The sequence below is a fragment of the Drosophila pseudoobscura genome, chromosome 3 (assembly GCF_009870125.1).
Source record: "Drosophila pseudoobscura strain MV-25-SWS-2005 chromosome 3, UCI_Dpse_MV25, whole genome shotgun sequence".
Classification (NCBI taxonomy): domain Eukaryota; kingdom Metazoa; phylum Arthropoda; class Insecta; order Diptera; family Drosophilidae; genus Drosophila; species Drosophila pseudoobscura.
In genome coordinates this window covers 14,658,971-14,678,636 of record NC_046680.1, presented here as the reverse complement: position 1 = coordinate 14,678,636, position 19,666 = coordinate 14,658,971, and the positions used below count along the sequence as shown (strand labels likewise).

Sequence of the window (19,666 nt, the reverse complement as noted above, 5' to 3'; positions counted from 1 at the left end):
TCGACGGTGGCGACACCATTTGACACATACCAAATGTCCTTGAGTGGCAATCGGTATGGGAACGGTGCACGGATATGAGAAAATGTGGTAAGTGCCTCGCCTTTGCCTTCAACAACTGCTGGCCCTGACAATTGCCTTGCAAAACACTGACTTTGACTTTGGTTTTCTTTGTGGTTTGCATTTTCCATTTCCCTTTTGCCACTTTCGGTTCCAGTTGCAGTTGCAGTTGCGGTTTGCAAATTAATTGTTAAATCAAGTGGACGGGCGAGGAACAGGCCGCAGAGACTCCTCCGCAAAAACTCCTCCGCAAAAACTAAAAAGAACGAGGGGGAACGTTGTGAGTTGCTGCGGACACCGCAACTCTACAGTTATACCCGATACTAAGTCAGTATGGCTCTCCTCCGGCAGACGGCGCTAATATTAAACGACACGACAAAGAGTGCGTGCGAGAGGGACAGAAAATCAGTCTGAGCGGGACGTCGGGCGCGAAATTTTGAGATATATGTTTTATAGTTTTGGTTACTCTAGCCTTAATGGTCTCTGAGATTTGTGGGGGGCGGAAGGAGGCGGGGCAAAGTTTTGAAATATACTTGTAGCAGTGACATATCACAGAAGTCCAGATATAAATCGTCGTTGCTCTAGCTTTTATAGTTTTTGAGCACTAGGCGCTGATAGGGACGGACGGACGGACGGACGGACGGACGGACGGACAGACGGACAGACAGACATGGCTCAATCGACTCGGCTATTTATGCTGATCAAGAATATGTATACTTTATGGGGTCGGAAACGATTCCTTCTGGACGTTACACACATCCACTTTCACCACAAATCTAATATACCCCAATACTCATTTTGAGTATCGGGTATAAAAAAACGAGTCTAAAGCTGGAGATACTCTTTTGATGGAATACATTTTTATTCAATGTAGCGTATATTGATATTAATAAGTTTACATAGGTATTGATTGATTGATTAACTTTATATTGATTAGAATTATTTGAGTAGTGTGTATTTTTCGATTAGGTTTAAAGACGCTGGATGGAGGACGATAGGACGATGGTTGTAGTATTGAAGAATTTGAAGTCCGGTGTTTTGGGTAGCCGTGAAATGTATATCCTTTAGGGCAGAAACTCCACCACCACTGATCCACCTCTGCAGCGATTGAGGGGCCTGCGTCTGCCGCCAAACACTGACAGGATGTGAGTTTTCAATCAGATTCAAGGCACCAAGACGTGCCACTGGCCAATACCCAGCTAGCCGAGTCGAATCAAAGGCCTAGCCCAAAAATATGACAGAAAACATGGCATATACCAGAATAATCAAAAGGAATACCAATGGCACCTTTTAATGTACATCCAAAGCGCAAGTTAAACGAATAACGGCTACCCTTTGCAATGGAAGAGTCAACAAGTGTGGAGAAATACGCAAGTTTCAGTAAGCTGTCCGCTCGTCTATGTATGTCTTGCCCGCTTCGATCCAACATTATCCTGTCACCCACTTTTCTACGCATTTTGCCTTCCCCGAAGTAAAAATGCGTTGAATAATGAGTGACACGATAATTTTGCCCAAAACCGGCAGTACCTATCAGACAAGGAGGCAGCCTACTGACACTCACGTAATTATCCACACCTATTTACTCGTCCAGTGCAAAAGGTGTCCCCTTCCGTTTAACCTGCTCTGTGAACGTTCATTAAAAGGATCATCGGCACTACTTTTAATTACAATGATCCATACCAAATGTCTGGACATATTTTTGGGTTTGGAGATTAATTCGACTTGGCCAGGTGTTGGTATTTGGCCAGTTGCACATCTTGTCGCTTCGAGCTCCGGTTGGAAACTGATTTTCGGTCAGATTTTTTGCCAACGACAGGCCTATCCATCCTTGCTGATGGATGTATCACCCTATTGGCTGAAGGAGCCATCGACCTGTGTACATAAAACCAAGCCTGTGGCAAGCTGCTCAAAAGTGTGGTCTTAACGCACCCCAAGATCCCAATCGTCGCAGGCACATTAACCAGTGTGTGTGCGGGTTAGGGGGAAGTAGTGGGGCTCCTCCCATGTAGTTCCTGTTGTCAGAGACCAGGCTGATAAGTGGATAACCCCATTGGCCGAAGGAGCGATTTTCATGCATTTTATGCCTTTTGCATATTGCATTTAGGGCTGCCCAATCGCATCACTCCCATACAAATACAAGCGGCAGAAAAGGGGGGCACAAATGTTTAAGTATTCGAAAGAAAGAGACACCAAGTAAAACAAAGGCCACAATCGAATGGGAATGTCTTGCGAATCCATTGCCTATTCTCGCGATATCAGCTATCGATATTAGATATCGACTATACGATTTTCGATCAGCTTCTTAGAAGCCTCCTTAGAAGCCACATAGCTCCATGGAAACCTTTTATAATTTTATTTTGGGCATTAATTCTGTAAATTTCTCTCTTTTCCCTCTCCTTTTACACTACAAAATCCACCATAAATTCCAAGAAGGTTTTTCTTCCCTTTTCAAGGCTACCATAAAACAGCACAAGCAATAGAAAGAGAGACAATTGTAGAAGGGGTGGGTTCGGTGAGGGGAGGAAATGCAGTCAAAGTGCCCTCCTGCATTCGTAATGAGTTTCCAAGCTGCGATTTCGAGTTTCACTTGTGGTTTCAGTGCAAAATGTCACAGGAAATGGGTCTGTGCGGTGTCTCTTTTTCTTGATAAGTGGCCCCCCGTAACCCACACTTTTCGACACCCACCACTCCGCTCTTGTGCTCTCTTCAGAGCGGGCGCCACAAAGTATGCAGCACTTTTTTGTTGAATAAAAATCGACTTTATAATAAAATCTCATTTCTTCCATTTGCTCGGATTCTTTTTTTAGCAGTGTGCTAAATATAGCAGAAAAGTTTAAAGTTGAAAGTGGCCTCCACATATACCCACACACCGCGCACACACCTCCTACTGCAGACGCCTACTCCTCTGCTGCTCCTCGGTCCTCGTGACGTCAGCCGCCATTTGGCAGGAGCTAAAGGGGAAAACAGCCAAACAAGTGCAATATTTGAATATTGAATTAATTTGTACACTACACACACAGAAACAGAAACAACACCTCCAATGCAGCATTGCAGTGGGAGAGGGAGGGGAAGGGGGAGGGGGAGAGGGAGAGATGGTGTGTGAGCGAAATGCAAATCAGATTGCATACCCCAAAGGCGGCTCGAGGCTGTCGAGTGCTCTGATTGTGCTCAAAATTCCACTGCACTGCTGTGCTGGCACGCATCTGAGTGAAAGCACTGCACCGTGAGTGAAAGTGTTAATTAGAATGAGCGTGAGAGTGCACGCACAGGCAAAGTCACGTCCAGAGAACACGCCCCCCAAATGCTCAGCCAGTGAGCGAAGCGACTTTCAACCCCCGTTCAAGTTCAATGCAATGTCTGCCACCGCCGGTTGTCCTTGAATCTACAACACAACAACAACAAAAAACATTTACCATTTACCACCGCTTGCATGCGAATAACGAGAGACGAAGAGGTGAAAAGCAAACACTTTGGACGTCACAAACTGTTTAATTTCGAATCAGCAAACACTTTGGGAAATAGTCCTCCCCAGCAGAAGGAGGTAAAGGAAAAAAGAGAAGAAAACTAAGAGCCAATTATGGCACCAAAGAGAAAACTCAACTAATTCGGTGACACAATTGTTTTGACCGCTTTTCTGTTTGACCGCCGATGTTTTTTTGGTTTGTTTAATTTGTTTATGCATTTTACAACCTCAAGAAGATTGCACAATAAAGAGGGGGCTAGAGGAGGGTGTAAATTATGTAAGGACAACTATAATAGGGGGGCAACAGTTAGAACTATGTGTGTGTGTATGTTTGTAGGTTTATTGGTTGCTTAACAGCAAGATATTGCATTGGGAACAGAACCCATTGCCGTCTGTTTGCCTGCCACTGTTGTGTGTGCGTCATGCAACACGAAAACCCTCTAGCCTCTAGCTTCCATTAGGCTGGGGAGTTTCCTTTTTCCACCACCCCACCAGCCCACCGCCCCAAGTAATTATGAAGCTCTCTTACTCAATCCACGAGTGTATCAAACAGATGTAGATTATTCCTATTAGGATTGTAGGAGCCCCACTACTATTTGCATTACAAAACTTCACGATTGTTGTTTTGTCATCAGGCACGTCGCATGCGTAATATGAAAAGTCAATAGGAGAATGCGAAGGAGAAGGAGAAAGCAAACAACGACTAGAAGCAAAACAGTACACACATGTACATAGGCATATATTTATGTATTTACATATACATTAGTGTGGTGTGGGGGGGTGTAAGTCACGTGTAAACTCTGAATGCTGTAAATTAGTATTTATTGAAAGAGATTAAGTGGTACTCAGCCAAACACAGTAATCACTCGTTAAATGCAATTTCATACTTAAAGTTCTGTCATGTGTGCTTTTTATTGAGGCTCCACAGTGCCGCCTTCAAAGCAGAAAAAACAAACATTATCCAGCTTTGAACCGCAAAGAATCCAATTGGAATTAAGCCGCAGAGAGGCAGAGCGCAAGAGTGAGCATGAGAGAGATCCAAAGAGAGCAGACTCTACAGCGCTGCATAATGACATCACATTCCGACAACAGCAACAAACGATAAGAGCCGAGGGAGAGCAGCAGTCAAAGCACACACAGAGAGAGAGAGAGGGAGATAAAGCTTCCACCATATGACATCAGCGTGTGCACGATTTGTTAACAGTTAATTTGTTAGCAGCGATCGGCGAGGGGCAGAGAGGAGAGCGCGGGTGAGCATGCGCAGATTTGTTGAGGGGTCGGGGAGGGGAACCATCTTTTTCACGTGCGCCGCCGCGCACTCCAAGCTCTTGGCGGTGGCATATACTGTAGGTGGCGGGAGGGAGGGCAGGGATGAGCCGGAAAACATTTGGGAGATCTTTTTGCGGACAACACAACGCATTTAATATTAATTGACGTTTAACGATTCACGCGTGAAATCTCTTGAGAACCGGTTAACCGTTCGCTCGCTCGTGTCCGCTCTTGTTCGTTCTTGTTTTGCTTCTTAGACAGCGAAGGAGAGAGGGAGAAAGAGAGCGAGAGAGAGAGATATGTAGTTGGGCCACAAATCATATGAAACATACATTTTTTTTGTGAACCTGTCGCCTCTAATATTTTCATTATTGATTTATTTGCTTAGCTGCTTTATCATTCTCCGCTCTCTATCTTTTCACACTTCTTTTGGCGGGAGGAGGGGGTGTGTGGTGGCGGGGACTTGTGCGTAACCATTTTTTTTGTGTGCTTTGTTTTATTTCATTTTATTGCCATTTTTTTGTACTGCTTGCCTGTGCGCTACTGCTGTGTGCCTGTTGTTTAAAAACTCATTTCTTATGTGATTTTGATGTCAGCTTAACTGTGTTTACCGCTCTTCTGCTTGTGTCTCTTCCTCCGCACTCGCTCTCTCTCCCTCTCTCTCTGTCTCTATCGCACAATTGACACCTTAATCATGAGCAGAAATTGTCAGAGCTTGAAAGCGCTGTCAAAGCAAAGAATTTTGTTTGTTTCCCTTCCAATCTTCTTGTTTTTAAATAATGCCCTCTGATTGGAATTGGAATTGGGATGCTGTCAATAGGAAGAAATTCATCAAATGATGTACGCATTAGATACCCTGTGGCATTGAAATTTAAGGGTTGCAGGGGGAATTTTCCTGTCTAAATTCCCAATAAGCGAATGGCCACATTTCGAATGAAACGAAAAGAGACCATTCGCCACTAGCGATTGCGTACGGTGCTGAGGAAATTGTGATATTATGTATGTATCTACTTATGTATCTTTATCCATCTTTTACAACAGGTTACCGTTGAGCAGGATGATACTTCGCTTACAGGGTATCACCATTACCTAGACCTTACGCTGCCACTCTTCAAATAGAAGTGTTTGCTTTGTTCACTGGAGCCACCACTCATCGCTCACCTCATCGGCTGTTTCTGAGTGGAGAATAAAAGAAGTTTGCTGAAATGTACGAACTCCAACAATGACGTCAAGACAGTGAAGAGTACTCGGCATGAAAAATATACCAGATAGATGTGGAAAACATAATGAGTGCGGATTCAGATGAACAAAAATAACCACAACAGAGTGAAATGAACTAAAAATAGTGTTATCTTTTTAGGAAGTTTGCTATCTTTAAAATTATCTGGCAGACAATTAGCGCAAAAAACGAGCAGACTCTGAGCTAGAGCATTCCTCGCATTCATTTATAATGGTTAACCCAATGAAAGCAATTAAATCAAGTCGCGCGGGTCTCTGGGTTTCGTTGAGAGTTTTGGTGATTTGCCAAACGATTTGAAAAGACAACCAGACGGTGACGTGGCATGCCCCTTCCCTTCCCTTACCTTTCCTTCTCTCTTTGGCAAGCAACCTCATCGAATCGCTAATGATCTCAAGGTAATACTCCGCACAGCTTCATTGTTATTTATTTATTTATATTTATTAATATTTGATTATAAATTCATAGCAAAGGAGAGAAAAAAAAAATCCATCATTATAGAGGAGAACCAAGATAAATATTTATTTATTTAATTTGTTTTTTTTTTTTTGGCTAGACAAACACCTGAGCAAAAAAAGAGAAGAGAATCGTGTACAATGCGTACTAGAAACTAACCAAAAACATATGAGGAAAAAAAACAAAAACACTTTTCCAAGTACAAAGATGAATTGTAATTTTGTGTGATTTTGATCGAGTGGCTCCTCCAATCGATCGATCGGTCGGTCGGTTCCTTAAAAGGCAACTCTCGCCTCAACACAGAATGTTTTCGCTTTCTACGCATCAGCTCTACCCCCAATTATTCCATTGCTCATTTGCATTTTACCTAAAACTAAATACTTAACATGATTCAAAGTTTGTTAGGCTTTGTTTTTAATGGAATCGAAGGGTACAAAGCCATTTCACAGATGTTTTTGCTCAATGCCAAAGGAAAAAAGTTGAAAAAAAGGTTGAAAAAAGCCAAGGAAATCACAAGAAATTGGCCTCATCATCGAGAACAAAGCGTAAAAGCCATTAAAAGGAAGTCCATTGGTTTCCAATCACTCAGGAAGTTTTTTCGAAAATAAATTCTGATCAAATTTGGAAACTAAAAGGTCCCTAAAAACCACCCAGAACTGTCCCGTCCCTGAAATGGGGAAACACTAAGGTTCATAAAAACAAAAAAAAGAAGGTCAATTCCCACGTCAATTAAACGTCTAACGGACTAAGGTTCATTGTCATTAAATGTCATTAAAAGCGCTAGCTCCAACCCTTAAACCCTCCCTATCACTCCTCTTTGTACCTTTGTATCCTTCCACAGAAAAAATACTTTTTGTCAGTTCCATTCGTTCATATCCATCCATATGCTGGGGCTCTCAAGCACTTATGGATGACCTATCATTTAGATAATCTTTGACTCCGTGCCCGTGCCAACAACCCAGTCGAACCCCACACTTTCGTAGCTCTCTATATTTTATTTTGGTCCCTAACTATTCCGCTATATTAATTCCATCTATTTTAAGGCACGAAGGTTGAGCACCAGTTATTTTTCGACGGTCAAATGCGGTGGCACTTCCATCAATAGATATACAGATACAAGACACACTTTACTTATGTATTTCAATGGTAATTTTCGGTGTAAGATGTGCGGTTCATCCTGCAATCATTAACTTAATGAATGTATACCTTTGCGTTTAAGTTTCAACCATTTCCCGTTGCTCAAATTCTAATGATTTGGCCAGAAAGAGGGTTAACGCACACACCTCCACTCCGAGCACACACGGACGGGACAGGCACATTTAAGCGGCTTAATGAACCATTTGGACATTTGGAAACTTTCACAGTCATCAAACATTATGATGTTGGCGATTTTTGGCACTCAACAGCAGTGCCACAAGTGGAACAAATGAAGTATTTTTTGTGTGTGTTTTCGAGTTTTAAAATTTAAAGGAAATTTTGCAATGAATTGTAGAATAGCAAATGCTCTAACATGGAACACAAGGGAGTGAAGGGATGGGTATACGAAATACTATAAATCATACATAAAATGGAGTTTGGTTCTTCTTCTAAAAGGTTCTTTCTCTATAAGGCGAGGCACAAGATTACTTCTTTATAAACCATTAAGCAAACGCCAATAGATATCCAATAGATATCCCAGAGATATCCCACATCTTAGTTCCTAACCTATCGTCTCGTCTTCTAGCCATACCCTACCCTAATCAAGCCTCAAGTCTGACAGTCGCTTAATAAAAACCCGTTCAACTAGACCCTGTCTGTCTGAAGTGATCAATGCCATCAAAAGACAATTACCAGACGATGGCCAAAAACAGTTCCACAGTCCAGTCCCCCTTTTTTTGCCTTACGCCAGGCTCCACTCCCTATCCCCCTCCCCCTGCCACTGCCCCTGCCCCGACCACACTCAAAACGAAACTGCAATGCCCAACGATGATAATGATCTTGCAAAAAGAAGACAAACAAAGAAGGAAAAAAAAAAAGAATAAGCTGAAGTAGAGAAAAAACTGTAGACAAGCCATAGAGGCTTCATCATCGAGGCAGAGACCAAAGCTTAAAGATCGGCAATCGAGTGGCCACCGCTTTGGACAGGTCTCTCCGCGCTCCCACTCTCCAGCGGATCGTCCGTCCGTCCATCCACTGGACAGAGGCCGTCCTCTGCGGCGATGAAAAACGAAACCAAAACGAGGCGAAAGCCGCAACACCAACACGACCAGCAAAAATTGTGGTCCAAAAATAGACACCGCTCATTAGAAATGGCTAAAAATAGGCAAAAGGCAGGCCAGGCAGCATTAAAGCGCTCAGGTACAGTGGGGGGGGAAGGGGGGGCATTGGAGTGCATTAAGTGGAGTGCGGAATCAAGCGAGGCAGAGACAGAGAGAAAGAGGGATATACGTATGTATGTATGTATATAGAGGCGGTGGCAGCTCTCAAGATATGACGTATACGACACTGTGGACCAAATAATCTGTTGGAATCTAGTTATCAGAGGATGCCACTGCCACAGCCACTGCCACAGCCACTGCTACTGGTGCACTAGTTATGCGGCTGTAGAACAGGTATTGCAGGTACTCCTTGGTATGCCAGGAACTCTGTTCGTGGAACTTGTTGGGGGATCCGCAAGACAGAAGCGATCGTAATTGCACGTGTATAAGATGACGATGGAGATACGATACGGAACCGTGTTCCCCAACACACCTATACAAAGATCTAGCTAGTAAAAAATGTAACCAAACAAAAAATGCAAAAATGGGTAACAAAATTCATAGATCAAATTCTACTTCTTTGCCATTTTGCACCGTTCAAAGTAATTTCCTCCTCATAACTTCCCATAAAATCTACAAGGAATTCCCTCCCCCAGGAAATCCCCGCGGCATCTTTTGCGAGAGTGAGCTCAGAGAGCGAGCATAATTTCAAACAATTTAGTTCACTTCCAGTGGCATTTCAAGCTGTTTACATGGGGCAAATACTAGTGGGTGTGGGTTGTGGGGCTCGGGGGCGAAAAGTTGGAGGGAAAACCCAAGGATCAGGGACACGCGCAATATAAACGTTTGGGACAAGGTAAACGAAGTAAATTAAACACCAACAACAACAAATGGCAAAAAAAAAACAAAAATGAACCCTCCGATGAGAGGGCGACACTTGAAACACAAGAAGGAAACGCAGGCCACGAGAGCCGAAGCTATTGACACTCTTTCCCTTTGAATATTAAGGCAGAGTTAAATATTTCTATAACCATTGAAAATACATGATATAGGGGTTTGAATAGGAGGGATTATTTTAAGATCAATCATTACAAATATCTGCTCAAAAAGAGCATATGCCCCCAAAAAGAGAATAAAAACAGGCAGCAGAGGGAGGAAGAAAATACAACAAGGCAGCCGAAGGCAGGAGCCGAAGAAGGAGGAAAAGGCGGTCGGGCGGCCGAATAGCAACAACAGGGCAAAGGCATGCGAAACAGCAGAGAGCATGGAGAAACCCAATAACATAAAAGCAAAAGAATTTTTGTTCTCTTCCCTACTTGGAGCCCAAAAGGATGATGATGATGATGGGCAGGCGGCCGGCCCTGCTGCTGAGAACGATGGTTGGGGGCAGAAAAACCCGCTTACAACAGCGAAAAAAAAAAATCAAGCAGCAAAAACGCCAAGGCAAGCAACGACCTTGATAAGTTTTACAACAGGGCAGGCAGCGACAAGGGGCAAGGGGAGGGGGGGTGGTCGAGGGAAGAGCGCGCACGTCAAAGGAAGAGCCAAACGAAGGAGCTTCACCTCTCTCTCTCTCTCTGTCTCGCACAGCACAACACAATCGATGCCCCCACCAGTGTGGTGAGTTGAATTCTCTCTTAGCTTTATTTGCCGCTCTCCCTCTCTCTCTGTCTCTCTCTCATCAACAAGTGTCCAGCTGTGTGTTGGAGGATGGAGTAGTGGCGGGGGGGGGTTGACCTGTTCCTAACTCAATTCAATTTTTTGTGTCTGTGTGTCACATAAGTGTACTCTCCCGCTCTCCCGCTCACCAGCTTTCCGGCTCTCTTTTTCTCTCTTTGATAAACAGTGTGATGAGGTGGATTTTTTTCTTCCTCTTTCAAAGCTTGATTATCATATTCTGCTTTTTATTATTGAATTTCTTGCTCTCCACCCATGTGTGTGTGTGTGCGTGTGTGTGTGACGCATGTGTAAAGTGCGGCGCAGATATTGATATAACCCGTACCCCTATCCTTATCTCCTCCCCCCTCCACCGTACGGAATGCTCGCCTTAAATGCCGTTCCGACAGTTAGTCTAACAAATTTGTTTGTTTGTTCTCCTATTCTCATCCTCTCTCTCTTTCTCTTTATGTCAGCTGCCAGATCAGCTGGCATTCATTCGCAGAGGCAGAAGTAAATATAATTAATTTTATTAAATAATTTCAACACACAATATTGACCAAAACCAAACAGAAAATGAAAAGAGGAAGCCCGAAAGCATGTGCTCAAAAGCACAAGATGGAAAAGTTTTTTATTTCACAAATTAATTCAAAACTGAGAGAGAACAACAAAAGCAACACAAACAAAAAACAAAATATGTACTGTAGACAACCTGCAACGTGCCTGCAATTTTAACAAAAAAATTGCAATATCAAAATCAACGCGGAACAACCGCCACACCGCGCTGCTAGTCGCGCTGCATAGGCGCTGCACTTGCAACGGCCAGGCCCAAACCGGACTGCAAGGCGGCCCCGCCCTCCTTACAGCACACACACACACACACACAGACACACACTATATAGTATATATTAAAGACCAGAGACGACGCCTAGTTGAGCATTTTGAACGACAACTGCAGCAGGGCAAGCAGCAAGCAGCAGGCAGCAGGGGACATGCCATAATTAATCAGGCCTGGCCGACAATATTTTACTACACAAAAAAGAAATGAAAATTCCTTAACAGCAATCGCCGGCACAGGAGATCCTTAACGTGCTACAACAACATGCTGTAGGGGAAAAAATCAAATCAAAATCAATCAAAACAAAACGAAGCCTACATACCCTTTCGACTGAATCAAGAATGAAATCAAATTCCTGAAGAATATGTAATGTAAATGCTATAGGATAACAGCAGAAACAACAACGATAATTTTTATATTTTTCTTTGATTTTAATCAATATTTTCGACCGCTGAAAGAGTTTATGGCAATCAGTTTATGGTTATCATAAAAATGTCATTTCTTTGGCACTTTCTGCATTCCATTTTGTTGTTACCTAATCTTCAAAAAAATATACGTATTCCAAGGAATTTTAAATACAAATCGAACAAGTGAGAAACTTGTTTCCCTCTCAACATTAATTCGCATATTTTTACAAATTATATTAGAACTTATGTACATACATATGTATGTATGTATGTATGTACCATTCATGAGATAATAGAACCAGAAACAGCAACAACAATTCCGAATATTTCGTGTACTGCGAAAACTTGTTTTATTTATGTTCGTTTTTGTTGTTGCTGCTGTCGCTTGTAAGCTTATTGAACAATTATTTTGTGGCGAAAAAAACTATGGAAATGGGAAATTTTCAGTTAAGCGAAGCTTGGTTACCCTATAATTAGGCCCGATTGATGGGCTTCACTGCAACCAAATGAACGACAATTTCAAGAACGGCAGTTCAGACACTTGGGATGTTCCCGCGAACTGCTTGCTCACGTCATGAATCGAAAGCCTCAAAAACACTGCTTGAATGTAATAATTTTTTTTATACAGCCGATTTCGGTGTAGGACAGTTGTGTTCCGTTCCTCACATTTCCTTAGATCTTTCACTTTGAAGGCTTCCTCCGTTCTTTGAACACATATACCCCTAAAGAATAGACCTGAACTTCTAGGAAATATTTCCAGGCATGATTACATGATTAGCACCGCAGAACTTGAAGTCAATTTGAAAACTTGATTGGGTAAAAGATTTTCCGCATGCATAATGGAAATTCTACGCTGAATCTTTTGCATGGAAATAAGTTAATTGAAATAAATTAACGAAATCGAAAAATCCCCAGATTTATTGCACGATATTTTGCGGGGGTTTTTTTTACTCCCATTGAGAGGAATGCATTTTAATGATTTAATATTATATATTATCTAATTCTGGTTTCTCTCAGTGTGCAAGGGCTGGAGTGGGAGGAAAAGAAATGCGAATGGGAGGCAATGCCCGGGACTTTAGTGTAAGCTCCCGCTATCAATTGCTGTCGCCTCTTCGCTCATTGAGACTCATCAAGAGAGAGCGCAATAGCAGAGGAAAGAATGGAGAAGGGGGGGACAAAGACAACGACAACCACAGTGACATCCACTTAATTCTATGCTGCATTTGGTTAAACCAACAACAAATCTATTAAGCTCAAAAGAGAAGTTTAAGCAGAACAACAATAAAAGAGGGCAGGAGAAAGTCAGCGGCAAGAGGGGGGAAACTGGAAAGCCCACACTGCATTGTGCTGTATAGCTCTCCCCCCCTGTCGCACACAACTTACAAGAAATGCAACGAAAAAGAAGACGAAGAAGACGAGGCAAAAAAACTGAATTCAACTTACCGTCCGCACAAGTTCAAGGCCAAGTGTTCAAGTCCCCTCGCTCTCTGGCTTCCGTGCTCTTTCCGTTTTCCTCTCTCTTGGCGTACTCAGAGAGACTGTTTACTTTGTACATGAAAAATAACTTTACTTTCGTTTTCTAAGCCAGAAGCTTGGGGAGGAGAGGTCGGGTGGTTGGGCGGCTGCCCCGAATGCAATCCAACTGCAACGGTAGTTATGTTGTTATTGTTGTAAGGTCACACTTTCGATTGCGGATGCCCTTCGTTTCCCAACGTTTTATCTGTTATTGGACCAACAACACATATATAGTAGATATGGGGGATATTGCACTGAGGGGAGCAGCAGGACCGACTTTTGTAAATTAATTAACAACATTCCCTGGCACACACACATTAACACACACTCATATTCATGATGCGAGCGCGGGCGCCTCGAGATAAGAGCAAAGCAATTTATTTGCAGTGAAATTTACGTTTTGCGCGCTGACCGAACCGAGAGTGGTGGGCGGTTGCAGGGGGGTATGTGGGAGAATTCACCACACACACTCTCTCACACGCAAACCGACGTAAGCGCACGTTTTCGCAAGTTATGAAAATTGTGGTTCAAATTTTGGGCTATTTTCCCCACTTAACGGAAGTTCACTTTGCTACAGCTGTCTGTAGAATATTTATACGCTTTTAAACTTAATCAATTTAATTAAATGGAATTTTTCGATAACAGCCAGAGAGACAACAAGACGACGGAACGCTGTATTGTCAACAACAAATGCGGGAGCGGAATTGTAGCGAGCTTTGATGGTATTTTTGGTAAAGTTTGTGCTTAAATATGTGGTCACACTTAGTGATGGGCGTTATATCGCATATATTTATCTCGGCAGAATGTGACTAGGTGCACATGCTTTACGGTCACACTGTTATGAGTTTGTTTAAAATAAAATCAGTTAAAAATTCAAGTTTTGTTTGAAAGCAAGTCAATTGCAGGCTATTAAGACTTTGAAAATTTAGCAGCAGTTATCTTTCAGCCGGCTAGAAAATGCAATAATGCAGACAAATGGAATCTCATTATGGCAGTCTAATGAAAGCCAATGGATATGGATATTATATTTTTTTAATTTTAAGCGTGAAACTCATTGTATTAGTTTATGAGCAGATAAATAGCATGTTGATTGCGAATGTTTTATCCAAAATTCCGAAGCTATCTTTCTGTTAATGGAACAATTTTTTTGATTCAGATCAGGAGCTAGGTTTTTTGGTCAAACAAATCTCAAGTTAAAAGAATATAATGAGCTCTGCTCTTTCGACAAAATCGAATTTGGTTTTTTTGGTTTGGTCTTGTTTTTTCTCTTAGTGCTAAACACACTTTAAAATGTACAGATAGAATGTACCTAAGTTATTTCTTAAAATTACAAGTGAAGATTCGCTTTCAGAGCATTAAATTCATGTCGGTCCAGTGCCTTGATATTGGTGCCCGAAAATGGCGACTTGAACTCCAGGTCTCGATGCTTGTTTACCAGAACCTTTTGCTCCGAGTAAATCAGATTTATCTCCTTTTCGATCTGCTGCTGGTCTGCGGAATCATTGCATTAGATACATAACCAAAGGAATGTCTGTCTTACATACCCTTCTTGAGCAGCTCCACTGCCTTGTCCTTCGGCATTTTCACCAGCATGCTCCCAATGGTGATCCAGGCCTTCTTTTCCTCCGACTTCTCCACGAGGCGCAGTGCCTCACGTGTCTCTTGGCGCCGTTTGTCCATAACCGTCAGCTCGTGCTTGTTGGCCAATATCTTGTCGGCCAGCTCCTCCGTCTTGGAGATCAGCTCGATGCTTTTATCCACTTCTGTATTTGACATATTATTTATTTGTGTTTTTTTATAAACAAAAATCTGCGGAAACACAAGAGTGTGACCAGAGCAGAGGCACTAATAATACCCTAACGCCTGCCGAACAGCTGAATCTCATTCAACAGAAAATTAATGTCTGCGTTGTAATTATTTTATTTGCATATTTGTTTCTGAGAGCGAACCCCTTCTCACCAGACGAGATCTGATCTCTGGCACACAAGTCACTTAGTTGGTTAATACGCAATGCATTCCACCAACTCCCACAGACGCTGGAGCGTCATCTTCCTGCTGGCAACATCCTTCCTACAACATACGCTTTCCGAGGTAATTAGTTCTTTGTGTATTCCGTAAATCTGTGAAAAGCTGGGTCGCCTGTTGGCCAGAGAGCGGAAAATAGGGTAACATATGGTTATAATGGATTGTGCGGTGTGTGAGTGTGCGTATCTGCTGTCTGTGTGTGGGTGCTGTGCAAGTGCTCCCGTGGCATATGTATATGTACATATATACTGATTGTTTGCATACCTGGCCTAATCTCAAACCCCTTCCGCAGAGTCAAAGTTCGCCGCGTTATCTGCAAAACATTGACATCAGCAACAATGCCAGCATCAACAACAACGAGAGACTGCAGCAGATCCTCAAAGGAGCCGGAGCCGGCTCCACGCAAATTAATTGGCCACAACGCTCCAAGCAGGCCACACCCGACGTTAAGACTGAGTTAGCCAAACTAAATACCAGTAAGTGGCACTTCATTCTCCACTCAGAAAGAGTATCCCATGCTAATCCTCCGACAGCCTATATCTACCAGAATGCCTGGCCAGCGAACAATGTGAAGCTGGGCGCTGTGACAGCCGTGAGCTTCGACAAGGCCGGCAATGTGGTCATCTTCCATCGAGTGGACCGCATCTGGAGCCAGGACACCTTCGACCAAGGCAATCAGTATCGGGAGAAGTACCGCGGACCTATTCGAGAGAGTACTGTTCTGGCACTGGAGCCTGCAACCGGCCGCGTCCAATACGATTGGGGCAAAAACTTGTAAGCTCTGAATTACTGCCATCCACAAATCTGCAACAAATATTCTGTTTCGTGCAGCTTTTACATGCCACACGGCCTGACTGTGGATCCCGAGGACAATGTCTGGCTGACGGATGTTGCCATGCACCAGGTGTTCAAATTTGCAGCACGCGGCGCTGGCAACAAGCCACTGCTGACGCTTGGTGTGGCCTTCCAGCCGGGCTCCGGCAAGAAGTTCTGCAAACCCACGTCAGTGGCCATCCTGGACAACGGGGATTTCTTTGTGGCGGATGGCTACTGCAATGCCCGCATCCTCAAGTACTCCAAGGCGGGCGAGCTGATACTGACATGGGGCCAGAACTCCTTTGCCGGCGTCTCCTATGATGTGGCTCCACAGAACTACTTTGCTATTCCGCATGCCCTGACTTTGGTCCCAGAGTTGGAGCTGCTGTGTGCCGCCGACCGGGAGAACGGACGGGTGCAGTGTTTCTACTCGAGCAACGGCACCTTCCACTCCCAGTACCATAATCAACTGATTGGCGATCGACTGTTCAGCATGGCTTATACCCCGGCAGCAGGTTAGTCTCCGTGGCTCGTCTTGATAATGGTTCCGAGAAAATCAGTTTACAAACCTTTCTTTCCCTTCCAGGTGGAGAACTGGTCATTGTCAATGGTCCCAACGCTGAGTTGGGCTTCCATCCGGATCATTATAACGAAGTGCATGGCTTTGTGATGAGCATGCGGAACAGGCAATTGGTCTCCAAATTCGGGCCAAACAATTTGGAATTCAAGAATCCCCACGATGTGGCCGTAACAGCCGATGGTAATGAGATCTATGTGGCCGAATTGAATCCCATGCGCATCCACAAGTTCTTGCACAAATCCCTGGCCAAGCCCATGTCACTGTCGGCCACAAAGGATGCCCAAAGTATTAGTGGTGTGCCCGCCGAAGCACCGGCAACAGGAGCGGACGCTAGCCAGACGACGAGACACCATCCCAGTGGCAAGGCCGTACTGGTAGCCTCGTTAATGCTGATATTTGCCGGCTCCACCTTTGCGCTGGCCCTGCTCATGGCCAGGCGGCGAAAACGAGGTAATCAAGCCATCAGCAGCGCTGCCCCGCCGAGCGATCTGGTGTACCGCAAGCTCACTGCGTCCACCCAGAGTCTGTGCTAACAATCTCAGTATCCTAATCCACCGTGTTAATCACACTCACTCAATGTCCTATATGTAGTTGTGTCCTATTTTATACTGGTGTTAATTCGTAACCGGATTGTGCATATCCATTTGCATATTTGTATTTGTGTTACTACTATCATATATTAGTTGATAATTATAATTTGTAATACACATAATTTTAAGTTGATTTCCGGCCACATTCCCTTCCGCCCAATTATTTGAATGCTAATCATCGGTTGCCTTTTTTGGTGCTTTTTTTGTATACACAACAGACAAACCCCTTTATGCAATATACAATACATTTTCTAAATTTAAGTGTGTTCTGTTTTCGTTTATGGTTTGTTTCAGTGCAAAATTCACACAACTACTCGTAAGAGAGCATGTAAGAGCGTGTCGCGTGTCGCGTGTCGCGCGTCTAATGCATGGTCTGTTAAGTGCACCTCTCCTTTTTATGCCCAGAAACTCATCCAAAATCATTCATTTTAACATTCTCAGGTTGTCTGCCTTTTGGCGCCCGCAGTCGGCGTCATGCCTGGGAGAAGGCCGAGGGCTTCAAGCTGGGTGGACTGCTGGACAGGGACCGCAACGGCTTCGAGAAGCTCGACCAGCAGGCCAGCGATGAGGAGCAGGAGACTCTGGCGAGTGGGGCCCCATACGCCTAGACAGGACCAAGACTTATGTACATCTAACTGAAAAATCATTCCTAGCCTAGTTCTAGCTCTAACTACCTGTACCTCAAAGATTCCACTTAGTTGTACACACTCTTTTTATATGTTCTTCGATTTTAGTTCTGTTCTCCCTGTCGACATAATTTGATATATTTGAATGCATTTTCCTATTGCGGTTGCGCTCAATCCTTTTGATTTGCCAAACGGGAATATAGTCTTATGAAACATCATCGAATCGTCTGTGTTTGTTTGGTTTTTATTGTAAGTCTACGATGGTTAGACTAAGAAAACTTAACTAAAATTCGTTATAAATACGTGTTTGTATCGTATATTGCAGTTTATCCACTAATAAGGCCCCTTAGCGGCAAATTCTTTGCTTCTGTTTCGAAAGATTCTATCAAGATTCATGTTGTGGTTGGAGGTCAGACAACTTCGGCTAGAAAGCCCTCATTTTCCTCCGTCACAATAGCGTCGATATTGTAGAATATCGCGTGAAAGGCTATGACAAAAAAAGAGGCCCCCAGTGTCCAGAATAGTAGTGCGCCTGCACCCACCAGAAAGAGCAAAGGCGTAGCCCCTAGGTTAACGGCAATGAGCTGTTGACGCGGCGTCATTTGAGTGCCCATCACGGTGATGTTTACATTCCGAGAACGCACCCTGTGGCATAGGAGGGCGGCACCTGCCAACACCAGCAATATGAGCGGCGATGTAATGCTGTAACAATGGGACACAGTTAGTGTTTACACAACAGTTGTTTATACGATCACGAGATGATACTCACAGGCAGTAGATCATCAGCACAATAAATATGAATATGTAATTGCTTTGGAAATAGGAGAGATTGCGCTTCACGCGGCTGGTCAAACGCGGCATGCTGACGGCCGTCTTGAAGTTGTGAACGTTGAAGAACACTGACCAGGGGCGCATTGCGCTGCGGATCAACTGTATTAGCTCCAGTGGAGAGGGCAAGCTTTGGAGTTTGGGCAGGCTTCGTGAGAGTGTACAAAATTATAATCTACTATAAGATATGCAAAGGATGGGTCTTACCTGTTCAGATCGAAAGCGAACCTGCCACCACCTTCTTGCGGCACCTGCATGTGTCCGCCCATATTAACGTTTGTTTGGGCCATTTCGAATTAGGTTTCGTTTTGTTTCTAAATTGCTGCCACGTTCCTGCGGCTTCGAATCGTTGGATATTGTTGTATCGTTCTGGGTCGAAAGATATTCCACTTATCTCACCGTTTGTGTGTGTGTATATTCTTCACAGAATTCTTTTATCGGCGGCGGATCGAATGCTGCGGCAAAGAGGAAACGAAGATGTCGGGTGCTGACGTGTTGCGGTCACGGGAGACGAGGCCCACTACATTGAAATGAAGAGAAACACACACAGCCGCTTCTCCTATTGTTTATTTCAATTCACTATTAATTTGTTGACATTTTTCGTATTTAGGCAAACACGAGAATCTGATGTGGCAGCCAGTTTAGGTGTTGGAAAACCGCCTACTTTCAACGATTTCTGGCTGTTTTGCTGTCAGGACAACTGATTTTTTCAAGTTTGAACCTGCTAATATCGTTCTAATACCCTTTTATTTGGTGTTATTTAGTTTTGTGCAAAACTCAGTTTCATAGTGGTGGCAAGTGGTGAGTTATGGTTTCAGTTGTTTTTTTTTTGAATATTTCAGCCCTGTTCTGCCTATCGTGGAACTATCACGAGTAGTAACTACACAAACTAGCAGATCAGAAAACAAGCCAAATAGCCTATTATTATTATTATATTTAATATAAAGGGCCTATAACAATTCGTGATCAGCAACGAAGCTGATCTTGTGCCATCAAAACCCTTAACTTTTTCAAAAATGTCGGAAAAAGACAAGAAAGAGACTATATATTTGATTGGTATTTGCTC

The 19,666-nt window shown here is 43.5% G+C and overlaps 3 protein-coding genes and 1 long non-coding RNA gene across 7 annotated transcripts; 1 reads left to right on the top strand and 3 right to left on the bottom strand.

The window, feature by feature from the left end:
- Positions 1-897: 897 nt before the first annotated feature.
- Positions 898-13,879, bottom strand: LOC117183663 (uncharacterized). Its single transcript, XR_004468794.1, has 2 exons — positions 13,064-13,879; positions 898-3,008 (listed from the first exon to the last, which is right to left on the bottom strand). It is a non-coding gene; the product is annotated as an uncharacterized lncRNA (long non-coding RNA).
- A 560-nt stretch (positions 13,880-14,439) lies between these two features.
- Positions 14,440-14,950, bottom strand: Pdrg1 (Pdrg1 prefoldin-like subunit). Its single transcript, XM_001361195.4, has 2 exons — positions 14,680-14,950; positions 14,440-14,626 (listed from the first exon to the last, which is right to left on the bottom strand). The coding sequence occupies exons 1-2, from the start codon at positions 14,909-14,911 to the stop codon at positions 14,463-14,465; spliced, it is 396 nt and encodes a 131-aa protein (XP_001361232.2). The 5' UTR covers positions 14,912-14,950; the 3' UTR covers positions 14,440-14,462.
- A 134-nt stretch (positions 14,951-15,084) lies between these two features.
- Positions 15,085-17,990, top strand: Pal1 (Peptidyl-alpha-hydroxyglycine-alpha-amidating lyase 1). Of its 2 annotated transcripts, none has more exons than XM_001361194.3 (6): positions 15,085-15,226; positions 15,453-15,636; positions 15,694-15,934; positions 15,992-16,491; positions 16,563-17,006; positions 17,588-17,990. In XM_001361194.3, exons 1-6 carry the CDS (start codon positions 15,146-15,148, stop codon positions 17,752-17,754), a joined length of 1,617 nt encoding a protein of 538 aa, XP_001361231.2. In that variant the 5' UTR covers positions 15,085-15,145; the 3' UTR covers positions 17,755-17,990. The 2 variants fall into 2 exon arrangements, with proteins under 2 accessions (XP_001361231.2, XP_015040133.2); XM_015184647.2 differs by having other exon boundaries at positions 16,563-17,078.
- Positions 17,991-18,000: 10 nt separating this feature from the next.
- Positions 18,001-19,409, bottom strand: LOC4804712 (prenylated Rab acceptor protein 1). Of its 3 annotated transcripts, none has more exons than XM_015184645.2 (4): positions 19,000-19,409; positions 18,808-18,939; positions 18,542-18,748; positions 18,001-18,474 (listed from the first exon to the last, which is right to left on the bottom strand). In XM_015184645.2, the coding sequence occupies exons 2-4, from the start codon at positions 18,888-18,890 to the stop codon at positions 18,183-18,185; spliced, it is 582 nt and encodes a 193-aa protein (XP_015040131.2). In that variant the 5' UTR covers positions 18,891-18,939; positions 19,000-19,409; the 3' UTR covers positions 18,001-18,182. The 3 variants fall into 3 exon arrangements, with proteins under 3 accessions (XP_015040131.2, XP_001361230.2, XP_033234227.1); XM_001361193.5 differs by having other exon boundaries at positions 18,808-18,933; XM_033378336.1 differs by having other exon boundaries at positions 18,808-19,409.
- Between the last annotated feature and the right edge of the window lie 257 nt (positions 19,410-19,666).